We start from the raw sequence: 22,964 nt of genomic DNA on the forward strand, positions 1-22,964 counted from the left end.
CTGAGTGTTTTCTCTGAGTGTTTTCTCTGTCTCTGACCGTATCTACAAAAAGCTAAACAAAGGAACCCTTCATGAGGGCCTCTGCGAAGACATACCCAGAATAGCAGGAGCCTGGGTTTTGTTGAGAGACAGGCTCTGAGGAGATAATCGAGCTGATCCTGCAGGTCATTTTGAACTCTCTGCACTGCATTTACTGGTTTATGTCAAGGACCAAGAGTGAGACTCCTGTGAAGGAAACTCAGAGTGTCCTCAGGCCATAGCAAAATGAAAGAAGCTCCTATCCGCGCTCACTCACCGTGTATTCTGGGGGTATCCTGGCTCCAAATCCAAAGGCTGGGAACATTTTGTCACTGAAAAAAAAATTAAAACAACAACAAAAAAAAAAAAAGAGGAAGAAGAAATTGCTTCATTTGTTTATTTAATGGGGAAGAAACACATGAACCTGCATTACTTGTCTGGAACAAATCATGTTGTTATATCAAATGCTGACTCACACTTCCTGATAATGGAGGATAGCAATAGCATGGGTAATTAAAATCAAGAAATAATCCCCAAAGTTGGTTATAGTCATTAGTCTGCAATTTCTTCCCTTGATTTTTTTTGAGATTTGATATCAAGGAATAAAATGGCCCGAGAGTTTTTCCCCACCACAGCTTTCTGTCTCCTTAGAAAAGTGATTGTCAATTAGGTAATTCCTATGGTTTTGGGGAGGAGTTCTGGTGGTGCAGTGGTTAAAGCATTCAGCTACAAACCCAAAGGTTAGTAGATCAAACCCACCAGCTTTTCTGCAGGAGAAAGATGAGGCAGTCTGCTTCTGTAAAGATTTACAGCATTGGAATTCTATAGGGCCGCTCTACACTGTGCTACAGGTCACTATGAGTCAGAGTTGACTGAATGGAAGTGGTTTTTTTGTTTATTATTTATTTATTTTGTTATGGTTGATTGTGTTAGGATCTTTCATATACATTATCTTTTTCAATCTTTACAGGAAGAGATTATTATTTCCATTTTACAGGTAGGGAGACTGAGGATTTGAGAGGTGACTGGCCCGAGACCATGCAAGAGTTCAAATCCAGACTAGACTGAATCCAAAGTGCTATTAATATGTGTGGGAAGCTTTTAACTGCTAACCAAAAGGTAGGCAGTTTGAATGCATCAGGAATGCTACAGGAGAAAGATATGGCAGTCTGTTCGTAAAGATTATAGCCTTGAAAACCCTATAGGCAATTCAGCTCTGTCCTGGGCCACTATGAGTACAAATCGACTAGACGACAATGGGTAAGGATAGAACTTGGTCTCATTTACAGGACTTATCGTGCCTAGCACCTTATCGCGTATCAGCAGCAATAAATTATTTAAAAGTTTCTTGTTAGCTCCTGAAGTCCAAGGAACTCTGTCTTTTGTATTGATATCTTTACATCTCCACCCTCATGTCCATCAGCCATACTTTTCCCGTCCCTACTATCAGCATAGTACTTGTCACAAAGCATGTGCTCAGTAAGTATGTAATAAATAGATAACCCATAATAGTGACCTTATAGGACAGAATAGAACTGCCCCCATAGGGTTTCCAAAGCTGTAAATCTTTACAGAAGCTGACTCATCTTTCTCCTGTGGAGTGGCTGGTGGGTTCCAACTGCTGACCTTTGGTTAGCAGCCAGGTGTTTTAATTACTGCACCAGTGGTTCATTGAGATGTGGGTATATAAAGAAGGGAGGGTTCTTGTGAAAAGTCATGATAGTCACATATATGACCTTTGGCTTCGTTTCTCTTATGCATATTGGAATTTTTACCCTAAATGTATTTATTTTAATTGAATTTGTATCTTAATTCTAAATGTACTGTACTATAGGTACGTGTATTAGGAAAAAGGGAAGTAACACACGTATAAGGCACTGAGGTAAGTGACATATACTTATCCCACTTAATTCTCACACAATACTTGAAGCACCACATACTTGTTGTTGTTATGTGCTGTCAAGTTGGACCCGACTCATAGCGAACCCTCCTTGGGTTTCCGAGGTGGTATCAGTACAGAAGTAGATTGCCCAACCTTCCTTCTGAGGAACGGCTGGTGAGTAGTCCCATTTTACAGATGAATTAACTGAGTCTCAGAAAGGCTAAATAAATGGCTTAGGGTGATTAAACAGAGGATCATATGATCCCATACCCTTTCAACTATACCACCGTAATGCAATATTTATATATAACATTAAACATGATTTCCTTCTAGTACTTCCCATTACTGGGCCCTCTGAGTAGATAACATATAAGATTCTCCTTAAGCAGATTTTATGCTGTCATGGGAGGGGTATTGCAATGAGGTTCTGGAGTACTGTTCTTGGCTGAGGGCATGTCCTTCTCATGCCATCTGCCTTTCACTTCCTCTACCATTACTAACAACTAAAATATATTCACTCCCATATTTTTCAGTTCTTTTCAGAGTATATGAAGGAGAAAAGGAAATTCAGATAGGGCCTCACGGTCTCTGAACCAAAAGGAGTTCTGGTGGTGCAGTGATTAAGGCATTCAGCTGCTAACCAAAAGGTCAGTGGTTCAAAACCACCAGATACTCTGTAGGAGAAAGATGAGACAGTCTGCTTCCATAAAGATTTACATCCTTGGAAACCCCATGGGGCAGTTCTACTCTGTCTGATAGGGTCACTATCAGTTGGAATCGACTGGATGGCAGAGGGTTTGGTAGTTTTGGTCCCTGAATATGTTCTGTAAGCAATAGGAGGCTTTGTAGCCTAGCTGAGAAATGTGAGTAGCAAAAGCACATTCTTACCCATTACCACCTAGCCAATTTAGAAGTCATTAGTAGCCAATGTTGACTTTGACAAATCTTTACCAAAACATAGTCATTTTAACCAAATTAGAGGCTAGGGGTTTAGAGATAAAAGGAATCCAGTATTTTCACCCACAGCTTGTCTATCACTTTGTCATACTGTGGTGGCTTGTGTATTGCTGTGAGGCTGGAGGCTATGTCATCAGTATTTCAAATATGAACAGGATCACTTATGGTGGACAGGTTTCAGTAGAGCTTCCAGACAAAAACAGACTGGGAAGAAGGATAGCGCCATCCACTGCTGAAAAAACTGGTCACTGAAAACCTTATGAATAACAGTGAAACACTGTCTGATATACTACCAGAAAACTTTATGAATAGCTGTGAAATGTTGTCTGATATAGTGCCAGAAGATGAGCCCTTCAGGTTGGAAGGCATTCAAAATACGACTGGGGAAGAACTGCCTCCCTATAGTAGAGTCAACGTTAATGACGTAGATGGAGTAAAGCTTTCAGGACCTTCATTGGTGATAGGATATTACTCAAAATGGGAAGAAACACCAGCAAACATTTATTAATAACTGGAACGTGGAATGTACAAAGTATGAATCTAGGAAAATTGGAAGTAGTCAAAAGTGAAATGGGTGAAACCTAGAACTATACAGTTCCTCAAGGAAAATTTAGGGTCAAATTTAAGGGCCCTAATATATGGGATAAATAGACTATCAAGCATAATTCAAAATGCACCAACAGCAGAAGAGAAGCCAGATGATTGGGACCTTCTAAAAATTGAATTTTTATGTGCTTCTAAAGACTTCTCCAAAAGAGTCAAAAGAGAACCTACAGATTGGGAAAAAATATTTGGTAATAACATATCTGACAGGGGACTTATCTCTAGAATTTATAGAACACTTCAACACCTCAATAACAAAAAGACAAACAATCCAATTAAAAAATGGGCAGAAGACATGAATAGACACTTCACCAAGGAGGATATTCAAGCGGCCAACAAACATATGAAGAAATGCTCAAGATCATTAGCTATTAGAGAGATGCAAATCAAAACAACAATGAGATACCATCTTGCTCCAGCACTAGTATCAAAGTTCAACAAGACAGAAAATAACAAATGCTGGTGAGGTTGTGGAGAGACTGGGACTCTCATACACTGCTGGTGGGAGTATAAAATGGTACAACCATTGTGAAAAGCAATATGGCGATTCCTTCAAAAGTTGGAAATACAAATACCATTTGACCCAGCCATCCCATTACTAGGTATATACCCTAAAGAAGTGAGAGCCATAACAAGAACAGATATATGCACGCCGATGTTCATCGCAGCACTATTTACAATAGCTAAAGCTTGGAAACAACCTAGATGTCCATCAGCTGAGGAATGGACAACCAAACTGTGGTACATACACACAATGGAATACTATGCAACGCTAAAGAATAATGTAGAATCTGCAACACACTGCATGATGTGCATGAACTTGGAGGACATTATGCTGAGTGAAATAAGTCAGTCACAAAAGGACAAATATTGTATTAGTCCATTATTGTAAAAGTTAAGGAAATGTTTATCTATTGGAGGAAATTTTCTTTGTTGGTTACCAGGGGTGGGAGGGGAGGGGAGGGAACGCTGTTAGATAGATAGAGATAAATATTGATTTGGGTGAAGAGAAGGGCAATGTACCAAATGTGAGTGACCAATATGACAGCATTGAGGATGAGAAAGACATAGAGAGGTACATGGGCAGTACAGACAACAAATATGAACCCTTTTGCATATACAGTACTGAGTTGTCAGTGAAAGCAAACATGGGTATATGGATGGATAGATAGGTGGACAGGCTATCTTTATATATAACATATATAAAGACAAAGTATTATAAAGAAATATGCAAAGACCTAGATTTAACCAAACAGGAAGAAAATGCTCAGCATTTCTCAAGCTGAAAGAACTGAAGAAAAATTCAAGCCTCAGGTTGCAATTCTGAAGGATTCTATGGGCAAAAATATTGAATGATGCAGGAAATATCAAAAGAAGATGGAAGGAATACACAGAGTCACTGTACCAAAAAGAATTGGTCTATGTTCAACTATTTGAAGAGGTACCATGTGGTCAAGAACCAATGGTATTAAAGGAAGAAGTCCAAGCTGCCTTGAAGGAACTGGCAAAAAACAAGGCTCCAGGAATTGCTGGAATACCCATTGAATTGTTTCAACATATAGATGCAGTGCTGGAAGTGCTTACTCATTTCTTTCAACAAATTTTGAAGACAGTTACCTGGAGAACTGACTGGAAGAGATTGATATTTGTGCCCATTCAGAAAAAAAAAAAAAATGATCCTACAGATTTTATTGAACAATATCACACTCAAGTAAAATATTGCTGAAGATAATTAAAAAAACAGTTGAAGCAGTATATTGACAGGGAACTTCCAGAAATGCAAGCTGGATTCAGAAGAAGACATGAAATGAGGGATATCATTGCTAATATCAGGTGGGTCTTGGCTGAAAGCAAAGAATACAAGAAAGAAGTCTACTTGTGCTTTATTGACATGTATAGGCATTCGACTGTAGGGATCATAATTACAGAAAACATCACAAAGAATGGGAATTCCAGAACACTTCATTGTTCTCATGAGGAATCTACACACAGACCAAGAGGCTGTCATTTGAACTGAACAAGGGGCTACCGTATGGTTTAAAATCAGGAAGGCAGTGCATCAGGGTTGTATCTTTTCACCATACTTATTCAATCTGTATGCTGAGTAAATAATCCAAGGAGCTGGACTATATGAAGAAGAACATGGTATCAGGATTGGAGGAAGACTCATTAACAACCTGCGATATGCAGATGACACAATCTTGCTTGCTGAAAGTGAAGATGACTTGAAGCACTTACTGATGAAAATCAAAGACTACAGTCTTCAATATGGATTACACCTCAACATAAAGAAAATCTCCACAACTGGGCCAACAAACAACATCATGATAAATGGAGAAAAGATTGGAGTTGTCAGGAATTTAACTTTTGCTTGTATCCACAATCAATGCCCATGGAAGCAGCAGTCAAGAAATCAGACATTGTATTGCTTTGGGCAAATCTCCTGCAAAAGACCTCTTTAAAGTTCCAAAGAAAAGATAATCTCTTTGAAGACTAAAATGCACCTGCCAAAGAAAAGTTATCTCTTTGAAGACTAAAATGCACTAAAATGCAGTTGTCATCATGGTGTTTTTAATCGCCTCATATGTATGTGAAAACTGGACAATGAATAAGGAAGGCTGAAGAAGAGTTGATGCCTTTGAATTGTGGTGTTGGCAAAGAATACTGAAAATACCATTGGCTGCCAGAAGAATGAACAAATATGTCCTGGAAGAAGTACAGCCTGAATGCTCCTTGGAAGCCTGAATGGCCACACTTTGTCTCACCTACTTTAGTCATGTTGTCAAAAAGGACCATTCTCTGGAGAAGGATATCATTCTGGGTAAAGTGGAGGGTCAGCAAAAAAGGGGAAGACCCTCGATGAGATAGACTGACACAGTTGCTGCAATGATGGGCTCAAGCATGCCAAGGATTGTGAGGATGGTGCATGACTGGCAATGTTTCATTCTGTTGTACATAGGGTCACCGTGAGTCAGAGCTGACTCAACAGCACCTAACAACAACAAGTATTTTCACAATAGGGTTCTTGGAATAAAAATCTAAATTCTCCAGAAAACCACTAGCCTACTCCTCACCTTCACTATTGTTTTGTCCATCCAGGCTTTGTAATGTTTTGCACTGAGCATGTATTAGCTGCTGCTGCTCACTGCCATCGAGTCGAATCTGACTCATAGCGACCCCTCCTTGGGCTTCCGAGGTGGTATCTCTATAGAAGTAGATTGCCCAGTCTTCATTCTGAGGAGTGGCTTGTGGGTTTGCACTGCCAGCCTTCTGGTTACAAGTCAAATGCCTTAGGCACTACATCACCAGAGAAGTATTAATGCTGATAGAGAATCACAACAGCTTATAAATGATGATCCAAAGTTCTGAGAATAAAATACATCTGGTTCTCGGGAATAATGAAATACTGTGTCTCAGCAATTCCTCCTTAACCAAGTCAAGGTGGGATGGGTGTCGAACGGATCTGCCAGATGGATTGCAGATGTACTTTCTAATGAAGTCTAGGAGAAGGCTTTCCTGGGTGGAGGATAAGTCCAGTTCTTCCAAACTTCTTTTTCACAAATTGAAACGGAAACAGAAACTTGGCACGCTCCATATCCTGTGCTTCTTGATGAGTTTAGGAGAGACAAGATCTAATATTCCATCCAACTGTAAACACCAAGCCAATATCCTAGCCTTAATGACATTCCACTTATACCTCCTGAGCCACCCCTGGGGATCTGAAGTTTGCTGGGCAGGATATACTGTTATGTAATTGAGTTTCAAGAGTAGGGAGGTGGGAGAATACCTAACCTACAAGGAGAATAATTAATGAGCCAGGTGGGTATAAATTCTCTCAAGTTAGCTACCACAAAGGCTCTAACTAATAAACATACAAAAGAAAAGTCCAGACCTAAGCACAATAGGTTTGCTGTTGTTTTTGTTATGTGCCCTTGAGTCAGACCTGACTCATAGCACCCCTCCTTGGGTTTCCAAGGTGGTGTCACTATGGAAGTAGATTGCCCAGCCTTCCTTTCGAGGAGTGGCTGGTGGGTTTGAACCACCAGCCTTTTGGTTAGCAGTCAAAAGCACTCCTTTTTCCCCCATTAAAAATGAAACTAGGCAGAGAGGAGTCTTATACCATAAGCAAGAGGAGGCAAGGTGAGCACAAAAGAAAGCACAGGCATGGCAACAACATGGCTTCAAAGAACTCCAGGGAGGGGCCGCTCAGCTCAGCGCTGAGCACAGGGGGCATTTAGCACCTATCTGGGAAAGCAATTGGTGGAGGCTGCTAATCTGGAAATTCAGGGGTATCCTTGCATTGGTAGAGACAATATTTCTTACTACTGAAATCAAATAGCATAAATACAATACCAGAGCCTGTGGTCTTCAACAGTTGTGAGTGAGCTATCCTGAACTTCTCAGGGACTGAGCATGGTCAAATGATCTCTAGACAGTTTAATTCCCTGTTAAGGAAGATTTTGAGGTGAAACCAAAGAACCAAACACACTGCTGTGGAGTCGGACCCAAACTCATAGTGACCCCTCCTTGGATTTCCGAGGCAGTATCACTACAGAAGTAGACTGTCCAACCTTCCTTCTGAGGAGTGGCTGGTGGGTTTGAACTGCCAGCCTTCTGGTTAGCAGTCAGATGTCTTAGGCACTACGCCCCCAGAGCTCCTTGAGGTGAGACAAGAGGTAAATAAATGTGAAGATGGGTTGTTGTTGTTGTTATTTGCCATTGAGTCGGCCCCGACTCATAGCAACCCCTCCTTGGGTTTCCAAGGCAGTATCACTATGGAAGTAGATTCCCCAACCTTTCTTCTGAGGAGTGGCTGGTGGCTTTGAACTGCCAGCCTTCTGGTTAGCAGTCAAGTGCCTTAGGCACTATGCTACCAGAAGGAGGGGGGACTAACAAGGAGTATTTTATGCCTTTTTATAACACCTACATTTAATAAGGAGTCCCTGTGTGGTTAGTGCTTGGCTGCTAACTGGAAGGTTGGAACTTTGTGTCCACCCAGAAGAGCATCTGAACAAAAAGCCTGGTCACCTACTTCCATAAAACCAGTCATTGAAAACCCTATCCCACACAGTTCTACTCTGACACACATGGTGGGGTCACCATGTGTCAGAGCTGATTCCACAGCAATTGGTTTAGACACTTTATAAAGATTGTTCTCTAAAGTGGTGGTCTTAAAACTGGCATACATGGAAATACAAAGCCTTTCCAGGGTTATGAGAACATGTGCTTTTTTTCTTTTTTAGGAAATAAGTATTCAGTTCTTCCACTTCCATATGTATTTTTTGCTGAAATTCATCTTCTGGCAACACCTGTGATGGAGAAACCTGTTCTCCATTCACACCATCTCTCTCACAATTGCCCTTCTCCTTTACCCATTCTGAATTTTAACTACTACAGGACACTGCTCCAAGCGGTAAGAAATCCGCAGCATCAAAGAAAGTCAGAATTCTAAACGTGCATGATTCACTGGGAAACAATTATTTTGCAAGTTGGGGAGTTGTCAATGTTGGCTTTAAAAAAATCGCAGTAAGTGCTGATATCAGCTGGTAGATCATTAAAAGTATATTTTGAGGATAGATCATTGTGTGATTCTAATTCTAACTTAGAATTGAAAGAACTGAGCAATATGGTTACTCAAATTCTTTCCATTCTCACATACTTATTTATAAGAATACATTTTCTTAGTATTTATGTTAATATAAACAAAAATCACACTAGAATTGATGCTGGACTCTCCCATTCTAGTAATAAGTAGCATTCTTCCAAAGACGATGTAAACCTGTTGAAAAAAATTACTGTTTCATTAAGACCTAGATTTCCAATACATTTTTACTTTTCATAGTCAATAATTAAATATTAACATTTTCAATATACTTATGTTCTTTTTATTGATTATATAAGAATAATAATTAAAATGAAAACTCAACCAAGAAGATATTTTTTAAATACTTTGAATCTCACAGATAATTCTAGAAAGTATGAAAATTTCCATTTATATTCATATTCATTACAGAATAATATGATACAGTGATCAACAAAAGACTGTTGAATCAAATTGACTAAGATGTATTAGGATAATTTTTTGTGTGTGTGAGGGAAGGGAATGAAAACATTAAAATTCTCTTCTTAAACTGAAGAACTTGTTCACGTATTTTTAAAAATGGATGATAGTGGCATTTAGATTCTATTGGGTACATTCACAAGAGTTATGTGAGAGTTTTATTTCTAAATGGCCATATTTACAATGCACTAGAAATGCCATACTTTGTTATTATTTACTCACGATAAGAAACATTAGATTTCAATGAAGAAATATGTGAGAGTTATACATTTTTGCAAAATTCTTTTTAGGAATACAGGAACAATAACAAAAATGTAAAGATGATTGGTCCAAATGACATTTAGATCTAGCACTAGACTTTCTCCTACTGTCCTCAGCTTATTTTTGAAAATAAATTTAGGGTATCAAAGAAGATAGCTTCCCTCTACCATTTTTAAGGTTTACAAGGGGCAGAACCTGTGCTAGCCAGTCACTTTGTACCTAGTCCTTACTAGTGCTATTCAAGAGAAGTTAGATAAATCAACAATCTACAAACAAGGAACCAAGGCTCAGGGAATGTAAGACTCATGAAAGAAGGAACAGAGCTTGGGTTTGAACCCAGATTTACCTATCATATCACTAGGACCCATGCTCCTTCTATCACCTCTGTTGACTCTGCTTCCGTTGGATGCTGCTTTGGTCAGAATCATAAAGATAAGTCCAAACCAAACTAATTGCCTTCAAGTCAATTCTGACACATAATGAGCCTATAGGACACAGTAGAACTGCACCATGGGGTTTCCAAAAATGTAACCTTTATGGAAGCAGACTGCCTCATCTTTTTCCTGTAGAGCAATTGGTAGGTTAGAACCAATGACCTTTTGGTTAGCAGCTGAGCTCTTAACCACTGCACCAACAGTGCTCCTTTGAAAAATGCAGGCATTAATTACAGCAAACGACTTTACAACAAATGAGGAGGCAGAATTCTGATCAGTCCATATATTACCTTCACAAGCTGCCCTCTTTGATCACTCCTTTTCCTATAAAGATTAGAGTTAATGCTTTTCCTTTTTATGTAGTCCCCATGCGTACATACGCAGCCTAGTTTGCCCTGGCCATGCTGGACTGTGATTTATTTACATGTTTTTCTTTGCCATGAAAATGAGTCACTTGAGGAAATTGTGTTTTGTTAATTTCTCTCTGTCTTTGCAGCACCACATGAGGTGCCTAGCACCTAGTAGGTATTGCATAGGTCATTAGTCATTCCATATTACTTATCTCTTCCATTTAACTCTGGTTCTCAACTCTGCATGCCAATTTGAATCACCAGACCAGTTAAATCAGAAACTCTAGGGTAAGACCCAGTTATCAGTACATTTTAAGGCTTCTCAAGTTGTTCCAATATACAAATAAGGTTAAGAATAACCAACTAGTGTTAGTAGAGTAGAAAAGGTAGCTCTGTAATATGAACCCATCATCTGATTCCTAACCCAATCTTCTACACTCAAAGATACCTGTCCAATTGGGTTTTTGTTCTCACCTTGCATCCTAGCATAGTACCTTAGCACATGGTGAAGGAAAACTCCTGCCTCAGCTTCTGATATCCCTGCCTCATTCTGGTGTGACCATCTATAAAATGACAGCCTGTACTTCCAGGCAACATGTTCAATACCCATACTATCTAGATAGCAGACAGAGAAGCCTTTCTGTATATTCTATTATAGAATATTTCATGTAATCAGAGACCCATGGCTGTGCTGGGCCCAAGGAGTAGATGCCATTTTGGCCTTGAGCAGTTTCAGGAGACCAGGATGCTTGAAGAAGCTAGGAAAATGCTACGTTCAACAGGGACTATATGAGCTTGTGTGTGCCTGCATCTATGTATACATGTGTGTGTACACACATGTGTACACATGTATATGTATGTATTTGTGAATATGTGTGTTTGTGTGTGTGTGTTTGCATACATGAGCATGCTTAGGAAGTCAAAGGGGAGAGAATGGGTGGCAGTGTCTCTTTCTGAGGCCTAGAGATAATCAGGCTGACAGGATTGCTTTCTGGGTTACAGGATCAGATATTTGATGGGAGCTTCCCTTTAAGGTCACCCAAAGAAGAGCTTTATGACTCTCTCAAGCTGTTCCACTTCATGGATCACCTCGCAATGACCCCTTAGCGATGACTGTGCAAGGCAGAAAGAAAACCCTTGGCTGTCAGGGGCTGAGAGGAATTTCTAAGGCTCCTGGGGATTAAAAACCTCTCTATTGCAGCAGGAGGGGAGCGATGCCTTCTGTCAGTTTTTATTCAAGTGTTTCTTTTTGAGCACCAACCTCACCAACTTTGATGGGAGAATAAATTAATTCCAGAGCCCCGACTTGAAATTTCCTGACTCTGTCTGTCTATTGTCTATCCACCCACATGAATGAGAAACTCTGTGGAACCCTGTCAGTTTTCAAGTAAGCAGTTTGCATTACACATTCTTCTAGGAAGTCTTTTAAAAGAGCTCTGAGGTTTTTTCAATCATACTTTCCTTCTTTAAATATTTGCCCATTTTAATGCTTAGCTGCCTTCTTCATATGGGGGGAAAAAAAAAGCTCTCCTAGCTGGCAGAAACTTGATTTTCTTAGCCAGTTGGGGCTGATAACTTTGATATTACCCTCTTCAACTTTTAAAAAAGAATCATTTGTGACAATTCTTCACATAATTCCTAAACTGTCATATCTTATTTTTATACTGAATCTGCATTTTGGGGGGAATACAAAATGCTTCCCAGACTTCAATTCACTTTATAAAAGGATCCCCACCAAACTGCCCTCAAGTTGGTCCTGACTCATAGCAACCCCTCCTTGGGTTTCTGAGGCGGTATCTCTACGGAAGTAGATTGCCCAATCTTCCTTCTGAGGAGTGGCTGGTGGATTTGAACCATCCGCCTTCTGGTTAGTAGTCAAATGCCTTCCAAAGATGTACATGTCACTCTGATAACAGTATCTGCATGTTGCAGGTGAGGCGATCAGGAGACAGAAGTTAAGTGACTTGTTCCGGATTATCCAGTAAATCAACCATAGAACAATAGTGAGGGTCTGGGCATTGATCTCTTAATTTCTGGATAAATCATCAATCTTCTCCTCAGAATTCATTGTTAGACTGTCTTTTCCTCTGCAAAATCAGAGCCATATCTATGTATGACATATGTGTTAAGTGCTTTTACCTACTTCAGCTCTTTTACAAGTATTTCAAATTCAAAAGTTTTTTAAGAATCTCAAAGACTTTCTCTCCCCTCCTTCTTGCCCCTTAATATGGGCACAGTATCACACTACATGGAATCCTTTGGTGGTGCAAATGGTTAAAACGCCTGCTGCTAACCAAAAAGTTGGAGGTTCGAGCCCATACAGAGGTATCTCAGAAGGCAAGCTTGGCAATCCACTCCTGAACAATCATCCATCGAAACCACTGTGGAGCACAATTCTGCTCGCACACACACAGGATCACACAGACAGTGTCTGATAGAAAGATGAAAGAGAAAGACTGTATTGGTGTCTTGGTTTCTCCTTGTAGAATCTCCATATGATATAAATCTCTCTGGGAATCCTCCGTATATTTGGGCCCTAAGGGGAATACTGCACAATTTACTTCGGTGGAGAAACCACCTCAGAAACCCAAGGAATGGTTGCTATGAATTGGATTTGACTCGACAGCAGTGAGTTTGGTTTTTTTTGGTTTTAAGGGGCCAAAGCTGAAATGTAAGTCAATCTTGTAGTCCATACTTCAAGGTTAAGTATGAGAAGAATTATTTCAACAAGGTAATTTAAGAGGATTCCTGTCTTCTACCAGAGATGTACAGAAGGGGACATGTCAGCAAGGGCTTGAATGTTTAAAGCTCTGGGTTAACTGCATACGGTAGTTATGTGTGTGCGTCAACTTGGCTGGGCCTGGTTGAGTGGCTGGGCAGCTGGTGGTAGTCATTCCCCATGATGAGACTGGCAATCAACTCCACGGTGGGATCTACCACAAGCAGCTGAGTGGCTGCTTTAGGGATGTGGTCTGCTTCCTGTATATAAGAAGTAAGCTTGAGGAAGTTCTCTAGCTTATGGCACGCTTGAGCCCTGCATGTAGCCGAGTTGTTGTTCGGTAGCCTGCCATGCTCTGCTGATCTTGGGACTTTTAATGGACTTGAATTAATGGCCTGCCATGTGGTTTGGTAATATAGGGACTGTGCCTTTTCACTTGTTGACCTTGGGTTTGTTAGCCTCAGCAGCCAGCAGCTGAGTGAAGAAAAGCCTCTGGCTTCAGTGGGTGGGGAGCAGGAGGCAGAGCAGAAGCCCAAGGTTGAGGGACTTTCACCCAGCCACTTGCACCTGGCACTTTGAACTCAGACTTAAAGCCTCCAAATCGTAAGAATAAACTTCTGTTTGTTCAAGCATCCCATTTGTGGTATATTCCTGTCAGAGCAGCACTAGGTAACTGGAACACTGCACCTGGTCACTCATTCCCCAATGTCTCCACGTTCTGTTTGGGTTGCTGGAGGTGACCAGGCAGAATTCAGAGCACTCCACGGGGAAAGAATCTGATGAGACCTTTCTTATACCTGTCCTATTTGTTTCTTTTTACACTCTGACCACTAGGATGTGTCATTCCCTATGGTGTACTGGGTAATAGGTTTTCAAAATTGTTTCTGAAACCAGAAAGAAGTTATGGTATCACATAAAATTTCTCAGGAACCTGGAAGAGAGAGCCACTTTATTTTCCTGGTTTAAAAGGTCAATGTGTTGCAGCTGATTACTAACTAGCCTTCTTTAACAATCACACCAGGGAGTCAACTGAGATTTACAAATATTTACATGTACATTGGTTCCACCTCAAAAAGTCTTGAACACACACACCTGAACTCCTTTACCTCAATTTGCAAATACTGAATAGAGACAGAGTAAATTCAGTTTAATGTAATTTATGTAAATCACTTCTTACAGGGAATTCTTTGGTGGGAAAGGTCAAATTTACTTTCAACTAAAAATAAATATAACAGTGATCTGATCTTAAAATCATGTTTTCTATACACACACACACCTATGTGCATGCAGGCAGACATATGTCCCTCTTCTAAAGTTACCAAAGCTTTTGAGGTCAGTGAAATACAGTGATTAAGAGCTCAAGCCATGGAGTGAAATAGATCTAGGTTCAAATCCTGCCTCTGGCTGTGTGACAATGGGCAAATTACTTAACCTCCCTGCACAATGTCCCTCCTCTGTTAAACAATACCTACAATAGAAGGGTTAACATGAGGATTAGATGTAAGAATGTCCTAGAAACCAGGACTTCTCAAAGTCTGCAGTGCATACAAAAGATGTACATGTTACTCTGGTAATAACACCTGCATTTTGTACGTGAGGTAATCAAGACACAGAAAAGCTCAGCAACTTGTTTCAGATCATCCAGTAAATCAGCCACAAAACCCTGGTGAAGGCTCTGTGAATCTTAAAAAAGCAGATTCTGAATCAGTTTGTCTGGGGTAAAGCTTGAGATTCTAAGTTCCTAGGTGACGCTATGTTGATTGTCCATGGACCAAACTTTGAGTGGCAAGGCATATATTAAAACTTCAAAACTGAAAACCAAAATTGCTATAGAATGGTCTTGCAAGTCAATTAAGAGAAGAAATCTGAGAAAGGATTTTGTTTGGTGACCAAGGTAAGTAAGCACAAACTCAGCATCTCTACGTGTGGATGGGTGAAAACATTTGTGGAAGGTTATATCTTGTTCTTTCATGAGGCTCTGCATGAGGAGTTGCTAGATTAATTTCCCCTCTTTTGCTGAGATTCAGCCAGGGGACCATCTGAACCCACATGAGAAATGATAAGTTTAGCTGTCTCTTACCTGTCATAGTCTTGGCAAATCTCCCCCACAGCCACCAAGGCCTTCAGGTATTCGTTGGGTTGATAAGGGTGGATGTAGTGCAGGGAACAGCTGTTCCTGGGGTCCCCGTTTGAGGCAGTGAAATCTATAGCTACCTGGAAGAGGAAAAAAGGAGAATTTGTGGATTTCAAGGAAATGCATCTCCTAGGAACTGTGATCAGCCACAAGAGACATGGCTTCATATAGAAAAACAAAAAAACAAAAGCATTTTACACACCCTGCCCAAAGGAAAGTTACAAAAGAAATTAGCTAAAAGAACTTTTCTTTTTTTTGCCTCACCTGCTTTTCTGTAGTCTCCTCCCCCCTCCCACCTGCCATGCTTTCTCTTCTTGTCTAAAGCAGAACTTGAGGTGGAAGTCTAGACCAGAAATCTCAGTCACTGCTGCCTCATGTCACCAGGCAGCAAGAATAATAGTAGAATATCTGTCCCTCTGCAGCCTTACATTCACATTTCACTAAGAAAAGATTTCTGTGCTCTCTGGGTAGAATAACTTCATTTCTGTGAATAGGTAAAATTCCTTAGCATTCACTTCTGTGCTAACAACTTGCCTTATATAAGCAACCCATTGCCATTAAATCAATTCTGACTCATGGCGACCCTCAGAGTATTTCCAAGGCTATAAATCTTTATGGAAGGTGCTTCATCTTTCTCCCACGGAACAGCTGGTAGGTTGGAACTGCCGACCTTTCAGTTAAGGAAGCCCAATGCCTTAACCACAGCATCACCAGAGCTCATTATATAAGCAAAGCCATTGACATATTTCATGAATGGCCTGTTGCACACAGATGTGTTGATCTGGTTATAAACAATGTTCTGCAAGAAGCAGCTTCATGTAAGGCATTCAATTTTTTGGTCCCCATTCATGTAAGAACTCTTACCTATGATCAAGAATATGACTGACCACTTATGTCATTGTGAGCGGGAATGGAGAAGTGAAATCTCTATCTTATCACTTGTGGTGTGTGCTCAAATTGATTTCAAGTCATAGCAACCTAAGGTGATAGAGAAGAACTGCCCCATAGGGTTTCCTAGGCTGTAATCTTTACAGAAACAGATCACCAGGTCTTTCTCCTGCAGAGCAGGTTGGTAGGTTCAAACCACCAATTTTTTTTTTTTTTAATTGTGATTTGGGTGAAAGTTTACAGAGCAAATGCACTTTCCATACAGCAGTTCACATACACTTTGTTTCATGACATTGACTACAATTTACCACAATGCAACAGCTCCCCTCCCACTTCCTCCCCATAGTCACCTCTTCCCTGTGTCCTTCCCTCCATGCACTCTTGCCCCTGAGTTGTCTCCTTGTGTATACACAGTCCTTCTATTCTCCCATGATTGTTCTCTCCAAGGAGTGTATCTACCTCAGGTAAATGTTCAACTCATATGCCTGTCTTTTGTTTGGCTGGAAGCCACAGGTGTGGGTTCAGTTCCAGATATGAAGGGCAGCTAGGGGCCATAGTCTCATTGAACCACCGATTTCTTTTTAGCAGCCAAGAGCTTATGTGTTTATGTCACCAGGATCCCTATCTTACCTCTGTTGTTGTTGTTGTTATGTGCCGTGGAGTCATAGAATCAGACCCCCCGACTCATAGCGAATCCTTCCTTGGGTTTCCGAGGCAGTATCACTACGGAACTAGATTGCCTCATCTTCCTTCCGAGGAGTTGCTGATGGGTTTGAACTGCCAGCCTTCTGGTTAGCAGTCAAGTGCCTTAGTCACTACGCTACCAGAGTTCCCGAGCTCCTGTACCTATAAATAGTCATTATTCTTCAACTTCTTACATTTTTTCTCACACCAGTATCATACCCATCTAAATAAAAGTTGACTGTTCAACACTTCTTAACAACAACAATAAAATGCTCAAGGCTGGAAGGTGTTAAAAATGAGAAGGTGAATTTCTTCTGATTTCCAATATAATCACCATCTAAATAAAGTGTTTAATCCAGCAAACATTTTGCAAAATGTGCTTATGCTTGTGGGTGGGTATTAAAATGAGGGGTCATAGAGGAAGAAGGAAATGTTTATGTTGCATCTTTCCTTTCCCTCCTGGGTTCAGCAGAATCCATTCTCTGACTTATTAATAACAGAAAAACTCTGTCTTGTGATCTTGTGGGTAAGAAATGTTATTCATGTTATGATTGACAAAGTTCCATTATAACAGATTACTGGAATGGTCCATTGGATTTAAGTTGGGACATTACTTCTAGAAGGACAGAGAGAAGGTGCCATGTACTATGTTTGTGTTTATTCAGGATCAACTTGTAAATTGATGGGGTGGGGGACAACCTTGATATCAAATCAAAGTGACCGGAAGAGAAAAGCAATAGATTGATAAACAGTAATTCACTTATAGCTTTCTTTTTTTCTTTCACAAAACTATTTTTCCATCACTGATTCTTTTCCTTTTCTTTTTCTACAGGAGCTCTGGTAGCGTAGTGCCTAAGGCACTTGACTGCTAACCAGAAGCCTGGCAGTTCAAATCCGCCAGCCACTCCTCAGAAGGAAGATAGGGCAATCTACTTCCACAGTGATACTGCCTGGGAAACCCAAGGCAGGGTCGCTATGAGTCGGGTCCGACTCGACGGCACATAACAACAACGTGGTTGAAAATAAATTTAGACAGGATTCAAACTCAGTTTTTAGAATACATACATGTTTTAAAGAAGAGGGTGCCAACTGATAAAATAAAATATTAGTAACACTGTGCCAGAAGGAAAGATTATGTGAAGAAAAATTGCCTAGTCCCTCCCTGACTCTTAGATGCCCTTTGTTCAGATTTTTAAAGGAGGAAAGAATTGAGAAGTGGTGTTTGTTAAAATCCTACTGTGTCATGCACTGTTGTAATTGCTTTAGATGCTATGTTATTTAATTTTCATAAAAGCTCAAGGAGATATTATTCCCTTTATTGATGAAGACACTGATGCTCAAAGGTGATGAAGGTCACAGATAATAGGGTAGCCAAAACCCACTGCCAGTGAGTCGATTCCAACTCTTAGTGACCCTCCCTCCAGGACAGAGTAGAACTGCCCCACAGGGTTTCCAAGGCTATAATGTTTACAGGAGCAGAGTGCTTCATCTTTTTTTCCATGAAGCAGCTGGTGGGTTCAAACTGTTGGCCCTTTGATTAGCAGTTGAATTCTTTAACCACTGTGCCACCAGAGCTGCATGTAAACCCAGGTTTATACAGCTTCAAAGACTATACAGCTCCATTACACCCGGGAGAGCATGTATGACCAACATACCAAGGCTACTACTCATGGGTATGAAGATTCTCATAGAACATGGAAGGATTTTGCCTAGAAGCAGGGAGACCAGCTGGTAGGCTACTACAGTTATTGACTAAACAGTTCCTTGTACCCAAATGATGAAATATAGGAAAAGGAAAATTGAAATGTATGTGTGTGTATGTGTACATACATGGACCCAAAAAGACCAGTAAAACCCAGAATCTTCTGAGATTGGTTTCAGCCTGAACAGGAAAGTCAACTGCTGGAAAATGACAGGAAGGCAATAGATGAAGGTGACTTTAATCAAGGACTGTGATAGAATCCAAGTGGTGGGAGGAACCTACAGGTATTTTGTAAACAGAAAGAGGTATGAATCACTCTGGGATCCATATATGAGGCCCTGACCAGACAGGTCCAAATACATGCACATAATTATGGGAAAACTTTTCCAAGAGAAACACTCAAAAGGCACTTGATGTAGTCAATGTCATGAGACAAACTGTATGTGAGCTGTTGTATGGAAAGTGAATTTGCTCTGTGAACTTTCACCCAAATCACAATAAAAATTTAAAAGAAAGAAAGGTGCTTGAGATTCAGCCAAACTATAAAAAAAATCAAACCAAACTCACTGCTGTTGAGTCAGTTTCAACTCATAGCTACCCCTCCTTGGGTTTCCGAGGCGGTTTCTCTACAGAAGTAGATTGTCCAATCTTCCTTCTGAGGAGTGGCTGGAGGGTTTGAACTGCCAACCTTCTGGTTAGCAGTCAAATGCCTTAGGCACTACATTACCAGAGCTCCTTGCCAAACTATAAACAGGCCTAAAAGGTGAACAATAACACCAGGGAGATATGAAACACTTAGAAAATAAACCATACAAAAATCAAAAGGGCAGCATTTGCCCAGGGAGAGAGCTCGGAAGGCAGGAAGGGATAGGAAAAAAGGACAAATGGAAATGGGAAACACAGGTAAGAAGCTGGAGGAGTGGTGTTACATTGTGGGGATTGCAATCAATGTCACAAAACAAAATGTGTATGAGCTGTTGAATGGAAAATCAATTTGCTCTGTAAACTTTCACCCAAATCACAATAAAAAAAAGTTTAAAAAAGGATATAAACTAACAAAAGAGACACTTGAGAGAAAATGTTTGAAGAAATCATATATCTGGGGACCTGTGAGTATACTAAACTCAGCCTCACAGAGCCTTTTTGTCTTGATGAGACACACTTAAAAGACAATGATAACTTGCATTTATGTATACAAACTAAACTCATTGACCTTGAGTAGGATTTGACTCATAGCTACCCCTCCTTGGGTTTCCCAGGAGGTATTTAAAAAATAAAAGCAGTGCTTGGAAGGCCAAATGTAAAGCCACTCCTTTCTCTCCTATTCAAGAAAGCCTTTTAGAATTGTAGACAGTGTGAGGATTCACTATGAGATAGCCTTGATTCTGCTCTGTTGTTGTTGTTGTTATGTGCAGTCGAGTCAAACCTGACTCATAGCGACCCCTCCTTGGGTTTCCGAGGCAGTATCACTAGGGAAGTAGGATTGCCCAACCTTCCTTCCGAGGAGTGGCTAATTTATCTAAAAACATAGATTATTAGCAACTGATGATACTTTACTATTAGTAACAAGTACCTTGTGGCTCACCTCACTTCCGTTTATAATGTTGTAATGGATCATAACACTCCTCACAACTGAAGGAATCAGACCTAGACTTCTAGATACTGCAGCTGAGATGGCCGCAGATTACGACATGTGCTAAGTACCTGACTGAGACTCCTGAAGGGTCAAGAGTATTCTGTGCTGACAAAAGCATGTTGATGTTTCAATATAAAATCAGAGAATGATTCAGGTAATATAAAGAGCAGAGAAAAAAGACCATCATAAAGAAAAATGACAACACTATACACAGCAATGCTTCAAGAAACTTAATTTTTTCTTCATCTTCCAGACACGAGCAAGAGCCTCTAAGCATGTAGACACCGAATAGTAACATCTGAGTAATCACTTAGATGAATATGTGGTAGTATTTGGTGAAGTGTGTGCAGTGTATGGATGAGCATATATACATTTTGGCAATAATATACTTAAAAAATCAAATGAAACAACAAATCACAGGAGCAGGACTTAGGTGATGCAAGAGAGACATGCAGGGCATAAGACTGGGTGGGGGAGGGGACTCATACTTGTGAGATCCTGAGAATGAGCATTTCCTGAAATTTTGCACCCTAGGCATTTCTCTTTCTTCACCATTGTCCTGCCCCTGCCAAGTCATTTCATTTCTATCAGCTCTTCACCCTCAGGCTTGGAATAATTCTCTTATGCATAACAAATAAGGGTGAGACAGAGATGATGGTGAAAAGGGGATTACAACTGAAGACATTAAGATTTGAAAATGAATCAGATTTGATGACCAAGTGAATGTGGAGTTGAATGTCAGAGAAAGAGAACAGTTGGGTTTCTTTGGAGATAGAGGAAAATATTCCATCTGGAGGATTGTGCAACAATCTGAAGGTCATTGTTTGAAGGCTGGTATTAAACTGCCTGTTCTTGGTGGTATTGCATAAACAAAAGTATACCTGGTGGAAGTTTTACTTTTTTTTCTGCAGTCCTTTGGGGCTCCCACTTTACCCATGAGAATGACCCTGTATCCGTGACAACCATGGAGACTGTTACAGCTCAGGTGATTCTGATATAGCTCTGGAGGACAGTGTGAACTTAAAAATTAACTGATGAAAAAAGGAAGTAAACCAATGGTCCTTACCATCTATCTCTTTCTGTAGATCCTTTTCCTCATAAAAAATATATTTCATCAAGAGACTGGACAGCAACAGGCAGTCTTAAGTACACGGTAGCTAAAAGATATCCATCCACCCCCTCCATCCCCCTTTCTGGCAAATGATGGTTTCTAAAGTCTCCTGATGAAGGTGGAGATAAAATTTCTATCTTCAGGAAGTGGCCTTCCACCAAGAATTTTCTGTGCTCTTTAAAGGAAGCATTAGTGGAAAAAGAACAGAGTGAAAGGTTAGGTTATTTTAAAAAGCAACAGGGAAGCAGTGAAAGATGGGATTAAGTTGAGAAATAAAAGCAAGAAAATGACTGAAAAATGCCACTTTGTGGAGGTGGATGCCAATGCCTGGTTCCCGAATGCCTGGGTGCAAGTGGAGCCACCACATTTTCATTTTCTGATCGGAAGCTTTTAGGGAAGCCTGTGGTTCTGGTATGAACTCCAATCTACTCAGCAGGCAGCTGGGCTCCGGTTGTTCCCGCCTTCTGCCCAGGAGGCCTTGCTCATCTTTAAGCTGAGCTGTGAAGCCACTTTCAAAAACTTGTAAAGAATGCAAAATTCTCCCTCCAGGCTCATTAAGGTTCCCAATTCCTGGAGCTGCTTCTGGGAGAAGGTGGGAAGTGAGTGTTAAGTATCTTTCTTCAGACATTTAAAACTTCTTACAGGAAATAACCAACTTCTCAGATCCCTTCCCCTGTGGTAGCAAAAGGGCCATTTGGGAATTTTCTGGACTTTTTCTAACAGAAGGCTCCATGAATTTACCTCTGGTTATTTGCTGAGTGTCTCTTATCCTCAGTCTTGGCAATATCAACTGTTGGGCCAGCTTTTTTAGATTTGTATACAATTGGATTTATACAATGAGCCTTTAAAGTAGAGGTCTGGTGGCTCAACAGTTAAACTCTGAGCTACTAACTGAAAGGTTGGTGATTGGAACCCACCCAGGAACTCCAACAAGGAAAGACCTCGTGATCTGCTCCTGTAAAAATTATGGAATAGAAAACCCTATTGTTGTTGTTGTTGTTATGTGCTGTCGGCCAAACCTGACTCATAGCAACCCCTCCTTGGGTTTCCAAGGCAGTATCACTACGAAAGTAGATTGCCCCATCTTCCTTCCGAGGAGTGGCTGGTGGGTTCGAACCGCCAGCCTTCTGGTTAGCAGTCAAGTGCTTTAGGCACTACGCTACCAGTGCTCCTTCTAATCTGTTACATAGGATTACTATGAGTTGGAATTGACTCAATGTCACCTAACAACACCAACATTGTTTAGTCTGCATCATTTCTTAAATGATAGGTTGAATTCTTGTTCTTTATTTCCACAAACTCTGGGGAGGACAGAGATAGGAACCTAGACCAGATGGAAAAGATCCCTGAGGCCATCCAGTTTGTTTCCTAAAAACTGCAATGCATTCACTTTTAACTCATTTTATACTGACTGCATAGAAATTAATTAGCAGGGCTCACTCTTAATTTTCAGAGGTCCACTCTGGTGGCGTAGTGCCTAACATATTTGACTGCTAACCAGAAGGCTGGTGGTTCAAACCCACC

At 40.5% G+C, this 22,964-nt stretch overlaps 1 protein-coding gene across 1 annotated transcript in view; it reads right to left on the reverse strand.

Annotated features, from left to right (window-relative positions):
• Positions 1-22,964, reverse strand: part of CPNE4 (copine 4) — a 630,026-nt gene that overhangs the window by 19,830 nt on the left and 587,232 nt on the right. The window contains exons 10-11 of the mRNA XM_007936892.2: positions 15,366-15,499; positions 296-350 (exon numbers count right to left, since the gene is read on the reverse strand). Of these exons, the coding sequence (XP_007935083.2) occupies positions 296-350; positions 15,366-15,499 (189 nt within the window). The remainder of the gene's footprint in view (positions 1-295; positions 351-15,365; positions 15,500-22,964) is intronic.

The sequence above is a fragment of the Orycteropus afer genome, unplaced genomic scaffold (genome assembly GCF_000298275.1).
Source record: "Orycteropus afer afer isolate SDZICR_OR568_19922 unplaced genomic scaffold, OryAfe1.0 scaffold00003, whole genome shotgun sequence".
NCBI lineage: Eukaryota > Metazoa > Chordata > Mammalia > Tubulidentata > Orycteropodidae > Orycteropus > Orycteropus afer.